We start from the raw sequence: 18,816 nt of genomic DNA on the forward strand, positions 1-18,816 counted from the left end.
TGTGTGTGTGTGCATGCGCGTGTGTGTGTGTGTTTGTGTGCGTCCGCGTGTTGTGTGCTCAGGTTGTGGAGGCCAAGAAGAAAACAGCTCCCACAAAAGGGAGGGATTGGCAAGAGCTTCTCAAGGTCTCAGGGTTCCTAATTTCAGAAGCCAAGCCTCCGCGTGGGGTCCCAGTCTTGCCCTAGAAGGTCAGAACACACACTTACCCATTGGACTCACCCTGTCGAGGGCCATTCCCTATCCCTCTAGGGGCCTCAGTTTCCCAATGTTCCAGTGAGAGATTCAATTCAGGACTGCATAGGCCTGAGCTCAGCAGAAAAGTGGCCGCCACTGCCTCCACCGTGGGTGTGATGTGGGCAGGGCTACAATCCAGGGTGCCCCGGACCTGGGCTCCTCCTCAAACAAGAACTGACCAAATGCCCGTGTACACTGCCGAATACTCCCCCTCACCCCCATGCCATCTCCAGATCTGTATGCACTTCCACCAACACAGCCTTCTCCAGAGGCCCCTGGGAATGCCTGTGTGCAGCCAGAGCCCCAGCCTTGAGGACGCAGAGCTGGCTTCCTCCCTGGCTCCGCCTTCTTCCTCATCTGGGATTCTGGGCAAGGCATTGAAGTTCTGGGGTCTTCTCCTTCTCCCGTCACTGGCCACCTGGGATCAGGACTTCCTGGTCTAGACCTCCTGCTGTAATCCCCTCCTCTTGAGTGTGGACTGACTGGAGCGATTCCACAGAGGACGGCAAAGCGATGCCGTGTCACTACTGAGATTTGGATGTGGTCAGTGGTCCCTGAGAACGCGCAAGGGGATAGGTGTGACTACTCACAGCCCACTGTGGGGCATCAGGTACCAGGAAGGAACAGCCCCAGGCTCCTTCCCGCACCACACCCTCACACACCCACACACCCACACCGCCCTCACACACAAACACACACACACACACGCCCCCGCACCAGAGCTCAATGAAGAGCTCTGAAAAGCTGGCCACCCCTTGTTCTGGGCAGTTGTTTCTTGGTAGAACGAGGGCATCGTTTCTTATGACTCATCTTTAAGTCATTCTTTTACCAAATTAACATTAATTATCTATCTCAAACGTTAAAACTTTGGGGAATATATTTTACTCCACGATACGCTTCTTATAAACGCCAGTGTTTCATATGCGATGAGAATATTTTTGAAATTTGCACATTTTGAAAACGTTACCAGGGCCCATCCAGGAAAGCGAAAGATTTGAAAGGGGTCTCCCTGGCCCCGACATTTCCCTCGCTGTTTCCAGCTCTGGTGTCACACCTCCAATGGGTCCCCATCCCCAGGAAGTGAAAAGAGGGAATAGCGGGGCATCCTCTTTGAGACAGAATCTTTGATCTCCGGGGGATTTTTCTTCTTAATGAAAACCGCTATCTCAATTTCAAACATCCGGAGTCACTCACCTCAGACCAGACCCAGCCAGGCACAGGAGGCCACCTCTGGAAGGCTGGCACTTCCATGCAAACTCCGGAGGAGGGAAACGCACGGAGTCCGACAGAAGGAAACTCAGTGGCTACCAGGGACTTGCGGTGGGAGGAAGGGAGACTGACTGCTTCCCAGGGACAGGGTTTCTCTTGGACAAAAATGGGCGGGTACTAGATGCGGATGACATTGGTGTGACGTTGTGAGTCTGCTTCACGCCACTTCAGCGAACAATTGAAAAGAACCCAAGAACTAAACTTTATTGAACTGACGAGATAAAATACAGGGAAAGGTTAAGTAAAGAAAAACCAACAACAAAACTTTAAAACCCACGCCATGGCTAGGGGAAGGCGAGTATTCTCTGGGGCTGCAGCTCAGGAGCTGAGGGTAGTGGCTGGGATGCTGCCAGTGCTTGCTGAAGGTCTTGAGCCGGCTGTGGCTCGCAAGATGCCTGTGCGGCTCTGAGCTGGGCTGGGCCCGAGAGGGAGAGACGGTGCCGGATCTTCAGGGTCTTCCGCGTCTTTCGGTGGAGCTGCAGCTGGAGATGGAAGAAGAGAAAACGCCACCAACATGACTGCCCGCCCAAGTCATTCCAAAGAAAGGGACCCTCTGCCGCCAATCCAGCAGTGTCAGTCCAAGCACCACGCCCCCGAAAGTCTTCCCAGAGTCGAGTCCCTGGCAAGAGTGATCTGAGCCCGCCCCTTGCTCCCAGCCGAACCCCAGCCTCTGGACACTCTGCTCCGGGGGGCGCAGCGCCATCCCCTCTGCACACGCCCACGTCACACACCCGAGTCCTCCTCACCCTCAGTCTTGGCATCAGTGTGCTCAGGCTGCTCCAGCCGGGAAAGAAGAACGCGGGCGCGGTGCTCCAGCTCCGAGCCGGGCATATTGAGACCGATGTAGGCCAAGAGCAGTTCCAGGCTGGGAACATCTGGGGGCTGGATAAAATCCTCAGGGTACCATCGGAGCCAGGCGCCCAGAATGAAGGAGATGGCCCTGAGGACGGACAGGTGGGCAGCAGAGTCAGAGAAGGGTCCTTTCCTTGCACGCTGGCCTCCCGGGCATCCCTGTGCGGGCCTGGGCTCCTGGGCCTCCCGCTCCTGGCTGTCCAGGGGCCAGTCCTACTTGGCGGCCACCTCCAATCTGGCAGTCTTGGCAGAGCTAGGCCAGGGCACCAAGGAGGGGCTAGGAAAACGCCTTTGGAAGGGGGAGCCCTGTGCCGTGGTGGCATCACCTCTCCTAGGCCTCAGGGAAGCCTGACACACTGCTTGGAGCATCTCTCCGCCCACTGCCCACTGGAACGTCAGCTGCGTGAGGGCAGCGAGCGGTGCAGTCTCCTCTTTTCATTGCCCTCCCTGGCACACAGGAGGTGCTCCCAGAACATCTGACCAGTGAGGGAACAACGGACATTGTCTCCCGCCCATGCTTCCCAGGGCCCTCCTCTTGCCTCCAACTTTCCCTCCTGGGCCAAGTGCTGCCTGATTCACCAGGTGTCCCATGAGGGTCATGCTCCCCTGCCCCGTATCTCGACCAGGGAGGGGCTTATGTGGCCCCGGAGCACTCCCTGAGCCCCCTGAGCAGGAGCTGAGCACCCGCTGGGGAGCTTCTAGCAGATGAGTGAGCGGGACGCTGCAGGCAACTGCCCTCCAAGTGTGGACGCTGGGCGCCCTCCTAGGGATTCCAAAGCCCACTCACTTTTTGAGTTGGTCTAGGGGTCCGCCGTCCTCATCGCCATAGGCAAGGACACAACCGTATCTAGAAGACACAGGAGGACGTCGCATGGACTGGACTGTGGATCAGGCCTGCGTGAGAAGCCTAGCGGCGCTGTCTCACTCCCAAGGAGAATGGAGCCCTGGAGGGCATGGCTGTCGCCTGCTCTGCGCACGGGATTCTGGTCAGTGCCTAGAAAACTTTCTGCACCTAGTGGGGACCTCTGTGTGTGCGTGATGAAGGAAGGAGCTCCAACCGGCCCCTCACTCCTGCTTGAGTGGGTCGGGGGCCTCGGCTCAGCCCAGGGATCGCTGCTCTGGCTTCACCCAGGTCAGAGACCTAGAAGAGCTCTGCCATCTCCTTTTCCAAAGGGAAGACAACAACTCAGTGAAGGCCACGGGCACGCTGAGGGACGAGGCGGAGGCTTCGCCTTAGGCAAGAGGAATATCCTCAATGAGCACAACCACAGCCCCTCCGCTCCAGTCGACCCTCCCAGAGGGTTAGGCTTCTCGAGAAGCCTTTGCAGGCAGCACCTGCCTGAGTCCCTACAATCTCCCCTGGAGGCTGATCCTCTCTTCAGCCCGCCTTGCAAGGAGCAAACCGAGGCTCGGGGAGGTGCCGTGACATCCCCAGCCTCACAGCTAGTAGGTGGCTGAATGCCCACAGTGCTGCGGAGGGGCACGGCACGCACCTTTGAAACAGAAGCTCCAGCACCTGTCGTGTGGTGGCAAAACCTCTATACGTGCACAGGAAGCTGTGGACGTAGGCGGTGTCGCCCTCCAGGAAGGCGGGCACCAGGTGCTCCACTCGCTTCTGCCGCCTTCCAGCCTGGACGGTCCACACCAGGCGGGACGCTTTGCTCTTCGCTGGGGATGGATTTTCAGCCTGGGGTCAGACAGAGGGGCCGCTTGCCATCAGAGGCCGCACCGCGGGCCCCAGGAGTGCCGGGGACTGGAGGTCGCACCGAATGCCCAAGCCCGCGGTGACTTGTGGCCGGAAGTGGGCATCATTGCCCAGGGCAGGGAAGAATTCTCGGGATTCCAAGTAGGATGTGAGGTGGAGAAGGATTAAACCTCTTGGTCTCCTAGGTCTTTGTGCTGGCAGAGGAGTGACAGCCCCTCCCTGGATGAAGAGCATCAACCCTGGGGTGGCTGACCAACTGCCCATTCGAGACAGGAGAACACAGAGGCTTTTCGTGGGCTGGGAGGGATGAGGACGGGAGGACAGGCAGGGTGATCAGGGCGGTGCTGTGGAAATGGCAACAGAAGGTGCGGGTTCAGTGAAGGGCTGAGTCACTGGGCTAATGGGTCTCCCTTCTGGAAAGTTGGGCAGCCTGCTGAGGCCCGACGCCCTGACCTCGAGAGGCCACGTGGACGTGTTCCTCTGGACAGCAAAGGCAGAGGACCAGAAAGAACCCTGTGAGCCCCATGTCCTGTTGGGCAAAAAGCATGCCTATCCATCAGGATGCTGCGTCCGACTGGGAGAAGGTGGGGAAGGATTGCCAGGCCACATGGACACGTGAGGATGGGAGTTCAAACAGGAAAATCTCTACAGAACGCAAAAGGACTCTTGAACGCCCGTGAGCTGATGGGCTAGAAATGTCTCTGCTCTGCTACACCTCTGTGGACAGGGCCGTCTCCTCTGGCCAAGACGGGGGCTGGGCCCGCAGGGCAAGGTCGGGGGAAGAGATGGGGATTCAGATTCCTTTGGGAGCAGGGCTCCAGGCAGGAGCCCCGGGGCTGTCTCAGGGCCTTCGAAGACCTGGGGTCCTCAGTGCTGTCTTGGGGCCCTGGGGCTTGGGTCTCCCCAGCACCTGCACTCACCCTGAGCCGGCCCTGGCCTCGCTTGGCAGCGTGGGGCACCTTCCCTTCCTGCAGGGTGGTGGAGTCGAGGGCGTCGTGGCTCAGCTGCTGGCCCGTCTCCTGAGTGACGCTCTGGAAAGACAGTGCCCGGCAGCCAGGCGGCAAGCCTCAGAGACCCGACTGGCTGTCTTTGCTGGCTCTCACACCTCTGTGACTCTCTCCACTCTGGACACACATGCCCCGCCCCACGGTCCACACAGACCTCCACCGAGGAGGGAAACACACGGCAGCCTGAGGGCCTGGAATGAGGAGGCAGCTTAGGGGTCCCCTTTCAGTCCTGCCAGCCCTGTCCTGGCTTGGGAACGTGACGGGAAAAGCAGGTTATTGCCAGCCCACCAACCTTCTGCGGCCAAGGGCAGATCCTGCCCACACGTCCCTCTGGCCCCCACACTCACGAGGACGGGATGAGGGCTGCCCTGGGAGGGCTCGGGGAGCTGGTCTGGCCTCGATTGGGCTGCTCTAGGCTTCCTCATGTTACCTGAGAGGACCTCCTGCCAAAGGTCCAGCGGTGGGGGGCGTGGGAGCTGAGCCAGCGTCCACAACGTCTCCAAAGGTTCTCCCTGCGGGCTTTCTGGGAACCAGAGCCCTGGTCAGGCGGGAGAAAGCAGGAGAACATGTTTCTCTATCAAGAGTCTCCAGCCAAGTGAGCTGGCTTTGCGCACGTGGCTGCCTAGTTGCGGGGGTTCCAAGTCTGTTGGGGTCTGTTGTCAAGGAAGTGACCTCATTTCCTGCAGTGCCCTTACCTGAGTGCCCCCCTCAGATACCACCCATGCAAACAGTCCTCTGGCCATGGCCTTGCTCACCCCCCTTCTCCATGCGACGTCGTAGGCGTACCCAGGAACACCAACACACCCGTCTCACAGGCTCCCTAGAGGGTCTGGGTGCGGCCGAGGTCCCAGCTTTGAGACTGACGCAGAAACAAGTCCTCTTCCTTACCTCTTCTGGATCCTGCATAAGCCGTTGTGTCTCTCAGGGCCTGTCGGCCTCCTGTCTGCACACTGGGGAGGACCGGAGCGTGGACTTGCTAGACATGTCCTCTGGCGTGTGTCCTACCTTAGAGGACGATACCTCTCAAACTGCAGGCGGGTGTCACTTGCAGGCAATGCCTCCCACCTCGTGTTTCTTCCTCTTGCCACTTGCCCTGTGTCTGCTTCTCTTCGGATCCCAGCCTAGAGTCCATCCTTGCATCCAAGGTCAATGTGTGTGTGTGTGTGTGTGTGTTTGTGTGTGTGTGCATGCGCGTGTGTGTGTGTGTTTGTGTGCGTCCGCGTGTTGTGTGCTCAGGTTGTGGAGGCCAAGAAGAAAACAGCTCCCACAAAAGGGAGGGATTGGCAAGAGCTTCTCAAGGTCTCAGGGTTCCTAATTTCAGAAGCCAAGCCTCCGCGTGGGGTCCCAGTCTTGCCCTAGAAGGTCAGAACACACACTTACCCATTGGACTCACCCTGTCGAGGGCCATTCCCTACCCCTCTAGGGGCCTCAGTTTCCCAATGTTCCAGTGAGAGATTCAATTCAGGACTGCATAGGCCTGAGCTCAGCAGAAAAGTGGCCGCCACTGCCTCCACCGTGGGTGTGATGTGGGCAGGGCTACAATCCAGGGTGCCCCGGACCTGGGCTCCTCCTCAAACAAGAACTGACCAAATGCCCGTGTACACTGCCGAATACTCCCCCTCACCCCCATGCCATCTCCAGATCTGTATGCACTTCCACCAACACAGCCTTCTCCAGAGGCCCCTGGGAATGCCTGTGTGCAGCCAGAGCCCCAGCCTTGAGGACGCAGAGCTGGCTTCCTCCCTGGCTCCGCCTTCTTCCTCATCTGGGATTCTGGGCAAGGCATTGAAGTTCTGGGGTCTTCTCCTTCTCCCGTCACTGGCCACCTGGGATCAGGACTTCCTGGTCTAGACCTCCTGCTGTAATCCCCTCCTCTTGAGTGTGGACTGACTGGAGCGATTCCACAGAGGACGGCAAAGCGATGCCGTGTCACTACTGAGATTTGGATGTGGTCAGTGGTCCCTGAGAACGCGCAAGGGGATAGGTGTGACTACTCACAGCCCACTGTGGGGCATCAGGTACCAGGAAGGAACAGCCCCAGGCTCCTTCCCGCACCACACCCTCACACACCCACACACCCACACCGCCCTCACACACAAACACACACACACACACGCCCCCGCACCAGAGCTCAATGAAGAGCTCTGAAAAGCTGGCCACCCCTTGTTCTGGGCAGTTGTTTCTTGGTAGAACGAGGGCATCGTTTCTTATGACTCATCTTTAAGTCATTCTTTTACCAAATTAACATTAATTATCTATCTCAAACGTTAAAACTTTGGGGAATATATTTTACTCCACGATACGCTTCTTATAAACGCCAGTGTTTCATATGCGATGAGAATATTTTTGAAATTTGCACATTTTGAAAACGTTACCAGGGCCCATCCAGGAAAGCGAAAGATTTGAAAGGGGTCTCCCTGGCCCCGACATTTCCCTCGCTGTTTCCAGCTCTGGTGTCACACCTCCAATGGGTCCCCATCCCCAGGAAGTGAAAAGAGGGAATAGCGGGGCATCCTCTTTGAGACAGAATCTTTGATCTCCGGGGGATTTTTCTTCTTAATGAAAACCGCTATCTCAATTTCAAACATCCGGAGTCACTCACCTCAGACCAGACCCAGCCAGGCACAGGAGGCCACCTCTGGAAGGCTGGCACTTCCATGCAAACTCCGGAGGAGGGAAACGCACGGAGTCCGACAGAAGGAAACTCAGTGGCTATCAGGGACTTGCGGTGGGAGGAAGGGAGACTGACTGCTTCCCAGGGACAGGGTTTCTCTTGGACAAAAATGGGCGGGTACTAGATGCGGATGACGTTGGTGTGACGTTGTGAGTCTGCTTCACGCCACTTCAGCGAACAATTGAAAAGAACCCAAGAACTAAACTTTATTGAACTGACGAGATAAAATACAGGGAAAGGTTAAGTAAAGAAAAACCAAAAACAAAACTTTAAAACCCACGCCATGGCTAGGGGAAGGCGAGGATTCTCTGGGGCTGCAGCTCAGGAGCTGAGGGTAGTGGCTGGGATGCTGCCAGTGCTTGCTGAAGGTCTTGAGCCGGCTGTGGCTCGCAAGATGCCTGTGCGGCTCTGAGCTGGGCTGGGCCCGAGAGGGAGAGACGGTGCCGGATCTTCAGGGTCTTCCGCGTCTTTCGGTGGAGCTGCAGCTGGAGATGGAAGAAGAGAAAACGCCACCAACATGACTGCCCGCCCAAGTCATTCCAAAGAAAGGGACCCTCTGCCGCCAATCCAGCAGTCTCAGTCCAAGCACCACGCCCCCGAAAGTCTTCCCAGACTCGAGTCCCTGGCAAGAGTGATCTGAGCCCGCCCCTTGCTCCCAGCCGAACCCCAGCCTCTGGACACTCTGCTCCGGGGGGCGCAGCGCCATCCCCTCTGCACACGCCCACGTCACACACCCGAGTCCTCCTCACCCTCAGTCTTGGCATCAGTGTGCTCAGGCTGCTCCAGCCGGGAAAGAAGAACGCGGGCGCGGTGCTCCAGCTCCGAGCCGGGCATATTGAGACCGATGTAGGCCAAGAGCAGTTCCAGGCTGGGAACATCTGGGGGCTGGATAAAATCCTCAGGGTACCATCGGAGCCAGGCGCCCAGAATGAAGGAGATGGCCCTGAGGACGGACAGGTGGGCAGCAGAGTCAGAGAAGGGTCCTTTCCTTGCACGCTGGCCTCCCGGGCATCCCTGTGCGGGCCTGGGCTCCTGGGCCTCCCGCTCCTGGCTGTCCAGGGGCCAGTCCTACTTGGCGGCCACCTCCAATCTGGCAGTCTTGGCAGAGCTAGGCCAGGGCACCAAGGAGGGGCTAGGAAAACGCCTTTGGAAGGGGGAGCCCTGTGCCGTGGTGGCGTCACCTCTCCTAGGCCTCAGGGAAGCCTGACACACTGCTTGGAGCATCTCTCCGCCCACTGCCCACTGGAACGTCAGCTGCGTGAGGGCAGCGAGCGGTGCAGTCTCCTCTTTTCATTGCCCTCCCTGGCACACAGGAGGTGCTCCCAGAACATCTGACCAGTGAGGGAACAACGGACATTGTCTCCCGCCCATGCTTCCCAGGGCCCTCCTCTTGCCTCCAACTTTCCCTCCTGGGCCAAGTGCTGCCTGATTCACCAGGTGTCCCATGAGGGTCATGCTCCCCTGCCCCGTATCTCGACCAGGGAGGGGCTTATGTGGCCCCGGAGCACTCCCTGAGCCCCCTGAGCAGGAGCTGAGCACCCGCTGGGGAGCTTCTAGCAGATGAGTGAGCGGGACGCTGCAGGCAACTGCCCTCCAAGTGTGGACGCTGGGCGCCCTCCTAGGGATTCCAAAGCCCACTCACTTTTTGAGTTGGTCTAGGGGTCCGCCGTCCTCATCGCCATAGGCAAGGACACAACCGTATCTAGAAGACACAGGAGGACGTCGCATGGACTGGACTGTGGATCAGGCCTGCGTGAGAAGCCTAGCGGCGCTGTCTCACTCCCAAGGAGAATGGAGCCCTGGAGGGCATGGCTGTCGCCTGCTCTGCGCACGGGATTCTGGTCAGTGCCTAGAAAACTTTCTGCACCTAGTGGGGACCTCTGTGTGTGCGTGATGAAGGAAGGAGCTCCAACCGGCCCCTCACTCCTGCTTGAGTGGGTCGGGGGCCTCGGCTCAGCCCAGGGATCGCTGCTCTGGCTTCACCCAGGTCAGAGACCTAGAAGAGCTCTGCCATCTCCTTTTCCAAAGGGAAGACAACAACTCAGTGAAGGCCACGGGCACGCTGAGGGACGAGGCGGAGGCTTCGCCTTAGGCAAGAGGAATATCCTCAATGAGCACAACCACAGCCCCTCCGCTCCAGTCGACCCTCCCAGAGGGTTAGGCTTCTCGAGAAGCCTTTGCAGGCAGCACCTGCCTGAGTCCCTACAATCTCCCCTGGAGGCTGATCCTCTCTTCAGCCCGCCTTGCAAGGAGCAAACCGAGGCTCGGGGAGGTGCCGTGACATCCCCAGCCTCACAGCTAGTAGGTGGCTGAATGCCCACAGTGCTGCGGAGGGGCACGGCACGCACCTTTGAAACAGAAGCTCCAGCACCTGTCGTGTGGTGGCAAAACCTCTATACGTGCACAGGAAGCTGTGGACGTAGGCGGTGTCGCCCTCCAGGAAGGCGGGCACCAGGTGCTCCACTCGCTTCTGCCGCCTTCCAGCCTGGACGGTCCACACCAGGCGGGACGCTTTGCTCTTCGCTGGGGATGGATTTTCAGCCTGGGGTCAGACAGAGGGGCCGCTTGCCATCAGAGGCCGCACCGCGGGCCCCAGGAGTGCCGGGGACTGGAGGTCGCACCGAATGCCCAAGCCCGCGGTGACTTGTGGCCGGAAGTGGGCATCATTGCCCAGGGCAGGGAAGAATTCTCGGGATTCCAAGTAGGATGTGAGGTGGAGAAGGATTAAACCTCTTGGTCTCCTAGGTCTTTGTGCTGGCAGAGGAGTGACAGCCCCTCCCTGGATGAAGAGCATCAACCCTGGGGTGGCTGACCAACTGCCCATTCGAGACAGGAGAACACAGAGGCTTTTCGTGGGCTGGGAGGGATGAGGACGGGAGGACAGGCAGGGTGATCAGGGCGGTGCTGTGGAAATGGCAACAGAAGGTGCGGGTTCAGTGAAGGGCTGAGTCACTGGGCTAATGGGTCTCCCTTCTGGAAAGTTGGGCAGCCTGCTGAGGCCCGACGCCCTGACCTCGAGAGGCCACGTGGACGTGTTCCTCTGGACAGCAAAGGCAGAGGACCAGAAAGAACCCTGTGAGCCCCATGTCCTGTTGGGCAAAAAGCATGCCTATCCATCAGGATGCTGCGTCCGACTGGGAGAAGGTGGGGAAGGATTGCCAGGCCACATGGACACGTGAGGATGGGAGTTCAAACAGGAAAATCTCTACAGAACGCAAAAGGACTCTTGAACGCCCGTGAGCTGATGGGCTAGAAATGTCTCTGCTCTGCTACACCTCTGTGGACAGGGCCGTCTCCTCTGGCCAAGACGGGGGCTGGGCCCGCAGGGCAAGGTCGGGGGAAGAGATGGGGATTCAGATTCCTTTGGGAGCAGGGCTCCAGGCAGGAGCCCCGGGGCTGTCTCAGGGCCTTCGAAGACCTGGGGTCCTCAGTGCTGTCTTGGGGCCCTGGGGCTTGGGTCTCCCCAGCACCTGCACTCACCCTGAGCCGGCCCTGGCCTCGCTTGGCAGCGTGGGGCACCTTCCCTTCCTGCAGGGTGGTGGAGTCGAGGGCGTCGTGGCTCAGCTGCTGGCCCGTCTCCTGAGTGACGCTCTGGAAAGACAGTGCCCGGCAGCCAGGCGGCAAGCCTCAGAGACCCGACTGGCTGTCTTTGCTGGCTCTCACACCTCTGTGACTCTCTCCACTCTGGACACACATGCCCCGCCCCACGGTCCACACAGACCTCCACCGAGGAGGGAAACACACGGCAGCCTGAGGGCCTGGAATGAGGAGGCAGCTTAGGGGTCCCCTTTCAGTCCTGCCAGCCCTGTCCTGGCTTGGGAACGTGACGGGAAAAGCAGGTTATTGCCAGCCCACCAACCTTCTGCGGCCAAGGGCAGATCCTGCCCACACGTCCCTCTGGCCCCCACACTCACGAGGACGGGATGAGGGCTGCCCTGGGAGGGCTCGGGGAGCTGGTCTGGCCTCGATTGGGCTGCTCTAGGCTTCCTCATGTTACCTGAGAGGACCTCCTGCCAAAGGTCCAGCGGTGGGGGGCGTGGGAGCTGAGCCAGCGTCCACAACGTCTCCAAAGGTTCTCCCTGCGGGCTTTCTGGGAACCAGAGCCCTGGTCAGGCGGGAGAAAGCAGGAGAACATGTTTCTCTATCAAGAGTCTCCAGCCAAGTGAGCTGGCTTTGCGCACGTGGCTGCCTAGTTGCGGGGGTTCCAAGTCTGTTGGGGTCTGTTGTCAAGGAAGTGACCTCATTTCCTGCAGTGCCCTTACCTGAGTGCCCCCCTCAGATACCACCCATGCAAACAGTCCTCTGGCCATGGCCTTGCTCACCCCCCTTCTCCATGCGACGTCGTAGGCGTACCCAGGAACACCAACACACCCGTCTCACAGGCTCCCTAGAGGGTCTGGGTGCGGCCGAGGTCCCAGCTTTGAGACTGACGCAGAAACAAGTCCTCTTCCTTACCTCTTCTGGATCCTGCATAAGCCGTTGTGTCTCTCAGGGCCTGTCGGCCTCCTGTCTGCACACTGGGGAGGACCGGAGCGTGGACTTGCTAGACATGTCCTCTGGCGTGTGTCCTACCTTAGAGGACGATACCTCTCAAACTGCAGGCGGGTGTCACTTGCAGGCAATGCCTCCCACCTCGTGTTTCTTCCTCTTGCCACTTGCCCTGTGTCTGCTTCTCTTCGGATCCCAGCCTAGAGTCCATCCTTGCATCCAAGGTCAATGTGTGTGTGTGTGTGTGTGTGTTTGTGTGTGTGTGCATGCGCGTGTGTGTGTGTGTTTGTGTGCGTCCGCGTGTTGTGTGCTCAGGTTGTGGAGGCCAAGAAGAAAACAGCTCCCACAAAAGGGAGGGATTGGCAAGAGCTTCTCAAGGTCTCAGGGTTCCTAATTTCAGAAGCCAAGCCTCCGCGTGGGGTCCCAGTCTTGCCCTAGAAGGTCAGAACACACACTTACCCATTGGACTCACCCTGTCGAGGGCCATTCCCTACCCCTCTAGGGGCCTCAGTTTCCCAATGTTCCAGTGAGAGATTCAATTCAGGACTGCATAGGCCTGAGCTCAGCAGAAAAGTGGCCGCCACTGCCTCCACCGTGGGTGTGATGTGGGCAGGGCTACAATCCAGGGTGCCCCGGACCTGGGCTCCTCCTCAAACAAGAACTGACCAAATGCCCGTGTACACTGCCGAATACTCCCCCTCACCCCCATGCCATCTCCAGATCTGTATGCACTTCCACCAACACAGCCTTCTCCAGAGGCCCCTGGGAATGCCTGTGTGCAGCCAGAGCCCCAGCCTTGAGGACGCAGAGCTGGCTTCCTCCCTGGCTCCGCCTTCTTCCTCATCTGGGATTCTGGGCAAGGCATTGAAGTTCTGGGGTCTTCTCCTTCTCCCGTCACTGGCCACCTGGGATCAGGACTTCCTGGTCTAGACCTCCTGCTGTAATCCCCTCCTCTTGAGTGTGGACTGACTGGAGCGATTCCACAGAGGACGGCAAAGCGATGCCGTGTCACTACTGAGATTTGGATGTGGTCAGTGGTCCCTGAGAACGCGCAAGGGGATAGGTGTGACTACTCACAGCCCACTGTGGGGCATCAGGTACCAGGAAGGAACAGCCCCAGGCTCCTTCCCGCACCACACCCTCACACACCCACACACCCACACCGCCCTCACACACAAACACACACACACTCACACACACACACACACGCCCCCGCACCAGAGCTCAATGAAGAGCTCTGAAAAGCTGGCCACCCCTTGTTCTGGGCAGTTGTTTCTTGGTAGAACGAGGGCATCGTTTCTTATGACTCATCTTTAAGTCATCCTTTTACCAAATTAACATTAATTATCTATCTCAAACGTTAAAACTTTGGGGAATATATTTTACTCCACGATACGCTTCTTATAAACGCCAGTGTTTCATATGCGATGAGAATATTTTTGAAATTTGCACATTTTGAAAACGTTACCAGGGCCCATCCAGGAAAGCGAAAGATTTGAAAGGGGTCTCCCTGGCCCCGACATTTCCCTCGCTGTTTCCAGCTCTGGTGTCACACCTCCAATGGGTCCCCATCCCCAGGAAGTGAAAAGAGGGAATAGCGGGGCATCCTCTTTGAGACAGAATCTTTGATCTCCGGGGGATTTTTCTTCTTAATGAAAACCGCTATCTCAATTTCAAACATCCGGAGTCACTCACCTCAGACCAGACCCAGCCAGGCACAGGAGGCCACCTCTGGAAGGCTGGCACTTCCATGCAAACTCCGGAGGAGGGAAACGCACGGAGTCCGACAGAAGGAAACTCAGTGGCTATCAGGGACTTGCGGTGGGAGGAAGGGAGACTGACTGCTTCCCAGGGACAGGGTTTCTCTTGGACAAAAATGGGCGGGTACTAGATGCGGATGACGTTGGTGTGACGTTGTGAGTCTGCTTCACGCCACTTCAGCGAACAATTGAAAAGAACCCAAGAACTAAACTTTATTGAACTGACGAGATAAAATACAGGGAAAGGTTAAGTAAAGAAAAACCAAAAACAAAACTTTAAAACCCACGCCATGGCTAGGGGAAGGCGAGGATTCTCTGGGGCTGCAGCTCAGGAGCTGAGGGTAGTGGCTGGGATGCTGCCAGTGCTTGCTGAAGGTCTTGAGCCGGCTGTGGCTCGCAAGATGCCTGTGCGGCTCTGAGCTGGGCTGGGCCCGAGAGAGAGATACGGTGCCGGATCTTCAGGGTCTTCCGCGTCTTTCGGTGGAGCTGCAGCTGGAGATGGAAGAAGAGAAAACGCCACCAACATGACTGCCCGCCCAAGTCATTCCAAAGAAAGGGACCCTCTGCCGCCAATCCAGCAGTCTCAGTCCAAGCACCACGCCCCCGAAAGTCTTCCCAGACTCGAGTCCCTGGCAAGAGTGATCTGAGCCCGCCCCTTGCTCCCAGCCGAACCCCAGCCTCTGGACACTCTGCTCCGGGGGGCGCAGCGCCATCCCCTCTGCACACGCCCACGTCACACACCCGAGTCCTCCTCACCCTCAGTCTTGGCATCAGTGTGCTCAGGCTGCTCCAGCCGGGAAAGAAGAACGCGGGCGCGGTGCTCCAGCTCCGAGCCGGGCATATTGAGACCGATGTAGGCCAAGAGCAGTTCCAGGCTGGGAACATCTGGGGGCTGGATAAAATCCTCAGGGTACCATCGGAGCCAGGCGCCCAGAATGAAGGAGATGGCCCTGAGGACGGACAGGTGGGCAGCAGAGTCAGAGAAGGGTCCTTTCCTTGCACGCTGGCCTCCCGGGCATCCCTGTGCGGGCCTGGGCTCCTGGGCCTCCCGCTCCTGGCTGTCCAGGGGCCAGTCCTACTTGGCGGCCACCTCCAATCTGGCAGTCTTGGCAGAGCTAGGCCAGGGCACCAAGGAGGGGCTAGGAAAACGCCTTTGGAAGGGGGAGCCCTGTGCCGTGGTGGCGTCACCTCTCCTAGGCCTCAGGGAAGCCTGACACACTGCTTGGAGCATCTCTCCGCCCACTGCCCACTGGAACGTCAGCTGCGTGAGGGCAGCGAGCGGTGCAGTCTCCTCTTTTCATTGCCCTCCCTGGCACACAGGAGGTGCTCCCAGAACATCTGACCAGTGAGGGAACAACGGACATTGTCTCCCGCCCATGCTTCCCAGGGCCCTCCTCTTGCCTCCAACTTTCCCTCCTGGGCCAAGTGCTGCCTGATTCACCAGGTGTCCCATGAGGGTCATGCTCCCCTGCCCCGTATCTCGACCAGGGAGGGGCTTATGTGGCCCCGGAGCACTCCCTGAGCCCCCTGAGCAGGAGCTGAGCACCCGCTGGGGAGCTTCTAGCAGATGAGGGAGCGGGACGCTGCAGGCAACTGCCCTCCAAGTGTGGACGCTGGGCGCCCTCCTGGGGATTCCAAAGCCCACTCACTTTTTGAGTTGGTCTAGGGGTCCGCCGTCCTCATCGCCATAGGCAAGGACACAACCGTATCTAGAAGACACAGGAGGACGTCGCATGGACTGGACTGTGGATCAGGCCTGCGTGAGAAGCCTAGCGGCGCTGTCTCACTCCCAAGGAGAATGGAGCCCTGGAGGGCATGGCTGTCGCCTGCTCTGCGCACGGGATTCTGGTCAGTGCCTAGAAAACTTTCTGCACCTAGTGGGGACCTCTGTGTGTGCGTAATGAAGGAAGGAGCTCCAACCGGCCCCTCACTCCTGCTTGAGTGGGTCGGGGGCCTCGGCTCAGCCCAGGGATCGCTGCTCTGGCTTCACCCAGGTCAGAGACCTAGAAGAGCTCTGCCATCTCCTTTTCCAAAGGGAAGACAACAACTCAGTGAAGGCCACGGGCACGCTGAGGGACGAGGCGGAGGCTTCGCCTTAGGCAAGAGGAATATCCTCAATGAGCACAACCACAGCCCCTCCGCTCCAGTCGACCCTCCCAGAGGGTTAGGCTTCTCGAGAAGCCTTTGCAGGCAGCACCTGCCTGAGTCCCTACAATCTCCCCTGGAGGCTGATCCTCTCTTCAGCCCGCCTTGCAAGGAGCAAACCGAGGCTCGGGGAGGTGCCGTGACATCCCCAGCCTCACAGCTAGTAGGTGGCTGAATGCCCACAGTGCTGCGGAGGGGCACGGCACGCACCTTTGAAACAGAAGCTCCAGCACCTGTCGTGTGGTGGCAAAACCTCTATACGTGCACAGGAAGCTGTGGACGTAGGCGGTGTCGCCCTCCAGGAAGGCGGGCACCAGGTGCTCCACTCGCTTCTGCCGCCTTCCAGCCTGGACGGTCCACACCAGGCGGGACGCTTTGCTCTTCGCTGGGGATGGATTTTCAGCCTGGGGTCAGACAGAGGGGCCGCTTGCCATCAGAGGCCGCACCGCGGGCCCCAGGAGTGCCGGGGACTGGAGGTCGCACCGAATGCCCAAGCCCGCGGTGACTTGTGGCCGGAAGTGGGCATCATTGCCCAGGGCAGGGAAGAATTCTCGGGATTCCAAGTAGGATGTGAGGTGGAGAAGGATTAAACCTCTTGGTCTCCTAGGTCTTTGTGCTGGCAGAGGAGTGACAGCCCCTCCCTGGATGAAGAGCATCAACCCTGGGGTGGCTGACCAACTGCCCATTCGAGACAGGAGAACACAGAGGCTTTTCGTGGGCTGGGAGGGATGAGGACGGGAGGACAGGCAGGGTGATCAGGGCGGTGCTGTGGAAATGGCAACAGAAGGTGCGGGTTCAGTGAAGGGCTGAGTCACTGGGCTAATGGGTCTCCCTTCTGGAAAGTTGGGCAGCCTGCTGAGGCCCGACGCCCTGACCTCGAGGGGCCACGTGGACGTGTTCCTCTGGACAGCAAAGGCAGAGGACCAGAAAGAACCCTGTGAGCCCCATGTCCTGTTGGGCAAAAAGCATGCCTATCCATCAGGATGCTGCGTCCGACTGGGAGAAGGTGGGGAAGGATTGCCAGGCCACATGGACACGTGAGGATGGGAGTTCAAACAGGAAAATCTCTACAGAACGCAAAAGGACTCTTGAACGCCCGTGAGCTGATGGGCTAGAAATGTCTCTGCTCTGCTACACCTCTGTGGACAGGGCCGTCTCCTCTGGCCAAGACGGGGGCTGGGCCCGCAGGGCAAGGTCGGGGGAAGAGATGGGGATTCAGATTCCTTTGGGAGCAGGGCTCCAGGCAGGAGCCCCGGGGCTGTCTCAGGGCCTTCGAAGACCTGGGGTCCTCAGTGCTGTCTTGGGGCCCTGGGGCTTGGGTCTCCCCAGCACCTGCACTCACCCTGAGCCGGCCCTGGCCTCGCTTGGCAGCGTGGGGCACCTTCCCTTCCTGCAGGGTGGTGGAGTCGAGGGCGTCGTGGCTCAGCTGCTGGCCCGTCTCCTGAGTGACGCTCTGGAAAGACAGTGCCCGGCAGCCAGGCGGCAAGCCTCAGAGACCCGACTGGCTGTCTTTGCTGGCTCTCACACCTCTGTGACTCTCTCCACTCTGGACACACATGCCCCGCCCCACGGTCCACACAGACCTCCACCGAGGAGGGAAACACACGGCAGCCTGAGGGCCTGGAATGAGGAGGCAGCTTAGGGGTCCCCTTTCAGTCCTGCCAGCCCTGTCCTGGCTTGGGAACGTGACGGGAAAAGCAGGTTATTGCCAGCCCACCAACCTTCTGCGGCCAAGGGCAGATCCTGCCCACACGTCCCTCTGGCCCCCACACTCACGAGGACGGGATGAGGGCTGCCCTGGGAGGGCTCGGGGAGCTGGTCTGGCCTCGATTGGGCTCCTCTAGGCTTCCTCATGTTACCTGAGAGGACCTCCTGCCAAAGGTCCAGCGGTGGGGGGCGTGGGAGCTGAGCCAGCGTCCACAACGTCTCCAAAGGTTCTCCCTCCGGGCTTTCTGGGAACCAGAGCCCTGGTCAGGCGGGAGAAAGCAGGAGAACATGTTTCTCTATCAAGAGTCTCCAGCCAAGTGAGCTGGCTTTGCGCACGTGGCTGCCTAGTTGCGGGGGTTCCAAGTCTGTTGGGGTCTGTTGTCAAGGAAGTGACCTCATTTCCTGCAGTGCCCTTACCTGAGTGCCCCCCTCAGATACCACCCATGCAAACAGTCCTCTGGCCATGGCCTTGCTCACCCCCCTTCTCCATGCGACGTCGTAGGCGTACCCAGGAACACCAACACACCCGTCTCACAGGCTCCCTAGAGGGTCTGGGTGCGGCCGAGGTCCCAGCTTTGAGACTGACGCAGAAACAAGTCCTCTTCCTTACCTCTTCTGGATCCTGCATAAGCCGTTGTGTCTCTCAGGGCCTGTCGGCCTCCTGTCTGCACACTGGGGAGGACCGGAGCGTGGACTTGCTAGACATGTCCTCTGGCGTGTGTCCTACCTTAGAGGACGATACCTCTCAAACTGCAGGCGGGTGTCACTTGCAGGCAATGCCTCCCACCTCGTGTTTCTTCCTCTTGCCACTTGCCCTGTGTCTGCTTCTCTTCGGATCCCAGCCTAGAGTCCATCCTTGCATCCAAGGTCAATGTGTGTGTGTGTGTGTGTGTGTTTGTGTGTGTGTGCATGCGCATGTGTGTGTGTGTTTGTGTGCGTCCGCGTGTTGTGTGCTCAGGTTGTGGAGGCCAAGAA

The 18,816-nt window shown here is 58.9% G+C and overlaps 3 protein-coding genes across 3 annotated transcripts; all 3 read right to left on the bottom strand.

Annotated features, from left to right (window-relative positions):
• Nucleotides 1-1,681: 1,681 nt before the first annotated feature.
• Nucleotides 1,682-5,695, bottom strand: LOC138918871 (ral guanine nucleotide dissociation stimulator-like). The gene is made up of 6 exons (XM_070242441.1): nt 5,498-5,695; nt 4,981-5,091; nt 3,849-4,042; nt 3,143-3,202; nt 2,250-2,443; nt 1,682-1,985 (listed from the first exon to the last, which is right to left on the bottom strand). Exons 1-6 carry the CDS (start codon nt 5,633-5,635, stop codon nt 1,822-1,824), a joined length of 861 nt encoding a protein of 286 aa, XP_070098542.1. The 5' UTR covers nt 5,636-5,695; the 3' UTR covers nt 1,682-1,821.
• A 2,227-nt stretch (nt 5,696-7,922) lies between these two features.
• On the bottom strand, nt 7,923-11,947 carry LOC138918872 (ral guanine nucleotide dissociation stimulator-like). Its single transcript, XM_070242442.1, has 6 exons — nt 11,739-11,947; nt 11,222-11,332; nt 10,090-10,283; nt 9,384-9,443; nt 8,491-8,684; nt 7,923-8,226 (listed from the first exon to the last, which is right to left on the bottom strand). Exons 1-6 carry the CDS (start codon nt 11,874-11,876, stop codon nt 8,063-8,065), a joined length of 861 nt encoding a protein of 286 aa, XP_070098543.1. The 5' UTR covers nt 11,877-11,947; the 3' UTR covers nt 7,923-8,062.
• A 2,230-nt stretch (nt 11,948-14,177) lies between these two features.
• LOC138918873 (ral guanine nucleotide dissociation stimulator-like) lies at nt 14,178-18,208 on the bottom strand. The gene is made up of 6 exons (XM_070242443.1): nt 17,994-18,208; nt 17,477-17,587; nt 16,345-16,538; nt 15,639-15,698; nt 14,746-14,939; nt 14,178-14,481 (listed from the first exon to the last, which is right to left on the bottom strand). Exons 1-6 carry the CDS (start codon nt 18,129-18,131, stop codon nt 14,318-14,320), a joined length of 861 nt encoding a protein of 286 aa, XP_070098544.1. The 5' UTR covers nt 18,132-18,208; the 3' UTR covers nt 14,178-14,317.
• Nucleotides 18,209-18,816: the final 608 nt, after the last annotated feature.

The sequence above is a fragment of the Equus caballus genome, chromosome 19 (genome assembly GCF_041296265.1).
Source record: "Equus caballus isolate H_3958 breed thoroughbred chromosome 19, TB-T2T, whole genome shotgun sequence".
NCBI classification, from domain to species: domain Eukaryota; kingdom Metazoa; phylum Chordata; class Mammalia; order Perissodactyla; family Equidae; genus Equus; species Equus caballus.

Coding starts and splice junctions, on each gene's coding strand:
- LOC138918871 (XM_070242441.1), bottom strand. CDS start 5,635: ATGTTCTCCTGCTTTCTCCCGCCTGACCAGGGCTCTGGTTCCCAGAAA. Junction 2,444..3,142: donor CCCCTAGACCAACTCAAAAA/GTGAGTGGGCTT, acceptor GTCCGTCCTCAG/GGCCATCTCCTTCATTCTGG. Junction 1,986..2,249: donor CACTGATGCCAAGACTGAGG/GTGAGGAGGACT, acceptor TTCCATCTCCAG/CTGCAGCTCCACCGAAAGAC.
- LOC138918872 (XM_070242442.1), bottom strand. CDS start 11,876: ATGTTCTCCTGCTTTCTCCCGCCTGACCAGGGCTCTGGTTCCCAGAAA. Junction 10,284..11,221: donor GAGGCCAGGGCCGGCTCAGG/GTGAGTGCAGGT, acceptor GTCTGACCCCAG/GCTGAAAATCCATCCCCAGC. Junction 8,227..8,490: donor CACTGATGCCAAGACTGAGG/GTGAGGAGGACT, acceptor TTCCATCTCCAG/CTGCAGCTCCACCGAAAGAC.
- LOC138918873 (XM_070242443.1), bottom strand. CDS start 18,131: ATGTTCTCCTGCTTTCTCCCGCCTGACCAGGGCTCTGGTTCCCAGAAA. Junction 17,588..17,993: donor TTGGCAGGAGGTCCTCTCAG/GTAACATGAGGA, acceptor CTGTCTTTCCAG/AGCGTCACTCAGGAGACGGG. Junction 15,699..16,344: donor CTGGAGCTTCTGTTTCAAAG/GTGCGTGCCGTG, acceptor TGTGTCTTCTAG/ATACGGTTGTGTCCTTGCCT.